Raw genomic sequence first — 6,670 nt, forward strand, 5'->3', positions numbered from 1 at the left:
TTTGATCGTATTTGTTTTTTTTTTTTTTTTTTTTTTTTTTTTTTTTTTTTCCCCAGCTTCTTGATAGCTTTATGATCTCTGCAATCCGATTTATGAGATTTCCTTGATTCAATCTATCACGCGGTAACCAAAGAGATCGCGATCGGGAGAGATCGCAGGCTCGGAAGGCTCCGACCAAATTGAAGGAGGACGGGCTTACACCGGAGCAGCGCCGTGAGAGGCATCTGATCCGACCCTATTTTATCTTACCCCTTTGCATTGATTTTGGGAAGTAAACTTGCATGCAGGATAGGGTTTACTTAGAAGATTTATTTATTTATTTATTTATTTTATTTATAATCCCGATTCGTGCAGGGATAAGAAGGCCCTGGAAGAGAAGATATCGAAGAAGGCGGGGCAGGGAACCAGCGGCGAAGGTAGCAATGCCGCGAATAATAGCAAAGGCTCTGTCAAGAAATAGGTGCTCGCATTCTCCGTTTAGAATAATTTATGAAAGAAATCTTTTGATTGTGTGCTGGTGTTATATCTGAACTGTTGTGGGGTGCCTTGGTCTTCCTGCTTGTAAGCTGTTCATTTGTTTCCCAGATCTTGAACTTATTGAACGACAGGTGAAACTGTTTCTTTCAACCTAATTTATCCCCTGCGCTTTGACTTAATTATGCCTTCATGCTGTGTTTACATTTTTTTTAGGTTAATGGCTTCTAAATTTTCCTGGGCTTGATTCTTGTGCAATTTCAAATTTTGGTGATGTTGTTTTATGGAGAAAGAGTTGATTTAGGATACATATTAGGGTAAGTTCTTTTTGAAATCAATTGAATGCGAGAGTTAGAAGAACTATTAGTCACATTTAATGAAGACTCTGAAGTTCCTTCAAGGGAAAGAGAAGACAAAAACCTTATTTTATAAAGAATTGCTGTTCAAGGAAATTGTAAAGAAGGGTAAAAGATATATTGGACTCTTTGGTTGGTTGTAGACACAAAATGTGCTTCACAATATTACAAAACTTGCCTTTTTATTATTTGGTTGAAATAACATTAGTTCAAAATTCCACATGCCCTTCAAATGTAATGGTTTTATTTCCACACAAAAAAGAGAATAAGTGAAATTGATTTTCTCTAATTTTAAGCAGCTAAATGGAATGCTAATTTATTTTTTTATTCCCAAACCACCAACTCCATCCAAAATAAAAAAAAGCTGTCTTGAAAACCAGCTACTACTATCAATAATCCAACTCTTTTACAATGTAAAGTATTGGAATTTTAAACAATTCCTGTTAGATTACATTATCATCCTCATCTAATCCCCATGTACACCCCAAAAATTGTATTTTTTTAATTTTATATAATTTATTAAAAACTTCTTTTCTCAAAAAGATATCCAAAATATAAATAATATAAAATATATTGAAACAAATATTTTGACAATTAAAGTCTAAAATGATGCAAATTAAGTTATATCTGTCATATTTTGTATATGGATATGTATTGCATTGATTCATTTGCATAAAAAGTCAATGATAAACCCTAAGCTGGTCTATATTTAAATATGATTGATCAGGTATTGTATTTTTGAAGTGTTTCCATTTTTGCATAGAATATTGAGATGTTTTTGAAATGCTTCCATTTGTACATGGAACATTGAATGTGTTTTGATTTTAATCTTATGGTGGCCAATTTCTTGATGCCTATGTATTTTTGAGAAGGTTGGGGGTACTCTTCTAAGAGGCAGATAGATGCAATGTTGAAAGATTGTGTTACCCTGCTATTGGTGGGATCAACATATAATTCCTTACCATTTAACTAGACTATTTAGTTATAGTTCAATAATTAAATTATTTATTTATTTATTTTTTAATTAGTTGTTAATTTAATGATTAGAGAAGTTAATTAGAAATTATTAGGGTTGAGTAGGACAATGACAATTCTTACTTTTTTATGGCATCTTCGGTTTTAACGGTAGATGTTGTGCATCACTCTATCTTTCAATTAGATGAAGAAATCAAGAGCACTCGTGCGCCCTGTGACTAGTTTGCAATTAACTTCATAAACACAAGATATACCATGAATAGCTTAGTATTATCTAGATGGTTCCCTCATAGAGTGGAGATTCTTAATATTTAGTTGGATTTCTCATTAAAATTGTAGACAACCTAGCTCTTTAGCATGAAGTTGAACACTTCCACAAGTTTGTTCAAATCGGGTGATTGTCTGTAGTATGAATAGAGTGGAGATTGTTCAACATAAAGACTCGATCATTTCTGTAGTGTCTTTGATGAACTATTTGTCCATCAATGCTAGCAACAGTTCAGTTACTTCAAGTTATCCTGTCATAGTGGGCAATTCTTATCCATCTATACACAATACAAGAACACTTCCACAATATAAGAGCACTTCCACAAGTTTGTTCAAGAACACTTCCACAAGTTCATAACCATCTATACACAACACTTCCACAATACAAGAACACTTCCACAAGTTTGTTCAAATCGGGTAATTCTTATCCATCCATACATTGAATATATAAGATTAAATTAAAGGAAACAGGGGTCAATCTCAAAATCATCTTGGATACTTGTATTTATCTTAAATTAAAAGTCCCTTTCTATCCTGTCATGGTGGGCATGGATCATAAGATTGTTCCATTTAAATATATGCCTCTTTGTGTGATTCTGTGCTGTTGGTTATGAGTTTACTCTTAACATTTTCCCTACTCATGTACTTCTAGTAATTTCCTCGATATTTCCTAAATCCTTTACAAACATTGGACTATTTTGCACCGTATTTTTGTATTTTACTTGAGTCAAAGTTGAGTTGAAAGAAGAAGGATGATCGGTTAGCCCACCCAAATCTGCTGAACACATTGTGGTTGATCAAATATTCCATTCAAGTAAGCAGGACAATTAGAAAAGCATAATCCATCAAAAATTATTACATATTCCTTGCTTGCCTTATGTAATAATTGTGACAATTCAGAATAAGGAACTATTGAAATTACTGAATTTTATGAAAGCACCACATAACACCAATTGTTCTATCTTTACCATAATGATCATTCAAACAATATCGACAATTTTCTTGTCTTGAAATCCTTCATTGAAAAACTAGTTAATGAGAAGGTATTTTAAGATGCTTCTACCTAATTAGCACCAAAACTACGATTTGACAAATATTTAATAATTTATCCAAGCAAAGAGATATGAATGAACACTATTATGACCATAATGATCATGGAAACTACCAATGATTTTCCTTTAAAAGCCATCATTAAAAAATTAATCAGCGAGATGCATTAGAAGTTTTTAGTTGATCAACGCCACAACTAATGGTAGATTAATATAGATTGATATGATTGGAGTAAATGTATTGAACCACATCAGGGGAGTTTGTTCGGTAATTGGTGTATCAAAACAAGCTAAATTGACTTGAGTGTAATAAGCTAAATCATGCATTTATTCATATAACCATCTTCTCTTTTCTAAATGAAAATTTATTATTCTTTCAAATAATTTATAATGATGCGCTCATTCGAAAGCGATGGCGAACCACTACAATTTCTTGTTTCTCCATTTGGTTGAGAAGATTGCTTTAGAAGCCAAAATTTATAGGGCACTTAAAGGAGCCTTGATTGGATTCTTTTTGAAATAAATGTCGGAAAAGAGACAATTGTTCTTGACATTACGGAAGAAGATTATAGAACTTATAAGATGAAGCAAGTTGACTTTTTTACATTGTCTATTATCTGCCAATAAATGGATTCCTAATTTCTAACATCAATGTGTTTTTTTTATCTGCTGTGAGGATATCAAATGTTTGAGTTTCTCCATGCCTTCTCTGGGTATCATCTAGTCAAGATAAACCAATTAGATGAACAAAATAAAAGCTTTGCAGCTAATGTAAGTTTCTACTACAAAATGATGCCTTATAAATAACTAATTATAAAAATAATACAAAAAAAAAAAAAGTTTCACATCAACCTTACAAAGATTGATGGGTTGCCTTGAGTTGTTATCCAAATATCTCCAATGTGAAAGTTTTATTTTAGATACCAAATGAATAGAGACAAAAAGGCCTTGGTGGGGGAAAAAGGTTTTTTGAATTTTTGTTGCATGATGTTGGTGTGTTGATGTGAAAAATAGGAGGCTTATGGGGATCAAGTATAGTGAGGGGTTTTAGAGTTTACGAAGACTTCCCTGGGTCATGGGAATTTTGTGAAGGGTTGGAGCATGGTTTCATCTTTAGCATGGGGAGGTTTAGTGTTTTAAGGAATTTTTAGTTATTTAAGGTTCATATAAATTTATTCAAACCTTTGTCAATGGCTTGAAAATATCAAAATTGAATCCAAAATATAAATCATGATTCCATAGGCCACCATAACTTAAAAAGGGCTTCATGATGGAAACACATGAAAAATGATAAATTTTGGTGCTGAATTAAAAATATAAATTAACATATGCAATTTATCAAAAGCTTAATAGAAAAAAAAAACATTGAAGCTCAAAATAACAGAATCTTGAGGTCTATTTGACCATGCTCTTATCAAAAGCATGTGCCCTAATCCCTATGAATCATCATTATAGTCTCGTTGAGTTTTCAAATGTTGGGTGCATTCAACGAGAAATTAATCCCCACAACATGTGTTCTATCCATAACCAAAGCATGTGCCCTAATCCCTATGAATCATCATTATGGTCTCGTTGAGTTTTCAAATGTTGAGTGCATTGAACGCGAAATTAATCCCCACAACATATGTGTTCTATCTATAATACAACCATAAAACTCTTTGGGCTAAATGATCAAATTTGATTGGATTAAGGTTACACTTTGGTTAGGTCAACTTTTTCTTTCTAATATAGCTATTAAAAGTGATTGTCCCTACCACAATTTCAAATATTTTTTCAAAAATATCTTTTTTAGATGAAGTTTTAAAAAAAATTTGTAAAGAAGCAAGCATCTAGACAAACACTTACTAGAAAGCAATCATCTAGACAAACACATATTTTCTGGAAGATGTTGAATTGAAGTGATTAAAATTATATTTACTCGTCGGGATAGATTAACTTTGGTGTTAAGACAAATCTTCAAATAATTTGAAATGCTTCATTTTATGTCAATGTATCATCGAATTTTGAGCAAAGCTTGCCAAGATGGACAAACCAAGGTGAACTATGCCCCAGATGAAGTATGGAGATCCTCTTGAAACTTATATTGAGTTGATCCCTTCAATTCTGGTAGAATTCAAAATAATGGAGAATATTGGTACAACCAAATCTCGATTGCCATTAGTTATATCTGATCATTGTTGACCTCCATGCATTCTGTAAATTGACTTATCAGATGCAATGGCCACAATGGAGGACAAGTACAAACAACTTCAAAACAACAATAACAAAGCCTTAATCCCACTACGTGGGGTCGGCTACATAAATCCTTTTTCTCCATTGCGTCCTATTTAGTGTCATATTTGCATTTAGTTCTAGTAAATTAAGATCATTTTTAATACAATAAGCCCAAGTCTTCCTAGGTCTACCTCTGCCTTTCTTAACACAAGTCGAATTTAAAACATCTACTCTCCTAATCGGATCATCTAATGGTCGACGTTTAATATGACCAAACCATCTAAGGCGACTTTCTCTAATTTTGTCTGTCACAGGAGCTACGCCAACCCTACAAACAACTTCAAAAGAAATAGAGAAATTGTCCTAACTTGCTTTCTTTTTTTTTTTCTTTCAAACATGCCATTTTGAGGCATTTCAAACGCTAAAATGGTTTGGAAGGTTCCTGATTTCTCCATGTTGCTGCAAGATGGGAGGATAAAAATTTTTCATGCACCATTAAGGAGAAGTTTATGGGAGAAGCCCACAAATGTATTAAAATAAGTAATAAAAAAAAGAATAAGTGTGCGCTAAAATAGAAAGTAATAAAAAAAAATGAACATTGTGTGTGTGTGAGACAAATATCCATAATTTTTTTTTGTTAAATTAAATAATTTTTTTTGTTCTTGGTTAAGCAGAACATCACACACGAAAAAATATTGCATCAGGATGACCTACATCCGAATTAGGTGTAGATGGTAGTATTTAGGTGTTATCAAGTAGTATAACGGTGTTATTTTTGGTAAAATAACAACATAATGCTATCAATAACATCTACATACTACCATCCACATATGAAATTGCTTCAGGACTCCTGATGTAATATTTTCTCCTCACACACACACATCCATGCATGTACATCTGCACATAATATGTATAAGAAACCCTTCTTACAAAAATCCATAATTAATTTTTGTTAAATGATAAAAATTTATGAAGGGTACTATCTTCTTCTCTTGGTTAAGCAGATCCTTGGGACAAGTTGGTGCCTCCCAATCGCACTCTTCAACACCTCTTGAGGCATTATTTCTAGTGTCGTTTGCAGCATTATGTTCGGGATTTATTCGACCTATCTATTCAATTTAAAAAAATAAAATGAAATTGCTCGATTTCATTTCTTTCTCTCCACCTCTCGTGAGCTCTTTATTGTCTCTTCCACATGAGCCCTAACAACCTCCTTATCTTGAGTGCTTCTTTTTCCATCTCTCTTCTCCCTTGTCTCTCTACCTTGTGAGCATATCGTTGATGCTAAATAGATGTATGTAATGCCTTTCTCGAAGCAATATATATATATATATA

The 6,670-nt window shown here is 32.7% G+C and overlaps 1 protein-coding gene across 1 annotated transcript; it reads left to right on the forward strand.

Moving 5' to 3' along the window:
• Nucleotides 1-119: 119 nt before the first annotated feature.
• Nucleotides 120-689, forward strand: LOC110021906 (the record flags this gene model as incomplete). The annotated part of the gene is given in 2 exon segments (XM_020720615.1): nucleotides 120-220; nucleotides 355-689. Coding segments are annotated over 2 exon segments (207 nt in total), but the record flags the coding sequence as incomplete, so codon positions are not given.
• Nucleotides 690-6,670: the final 5,981 nt, after the last annotated feature.

Source organism: Phalaenopsis equestris, unplaced genomic scaffold (assembly GCF_001263595.1).
Source record: "Phalaenopsis equestris unplaced genomic scaffold, ASM126359v1 Scaffold000151, whole genome shotgun sequence".
NCBI classification, from domain to species: Eukaryota; Viridiplantae; Streptophyta; class Magnoliopsida; order Asparagales; family Orchidaceae; genus Phalaenopsis; species Phalaenopsis equestris.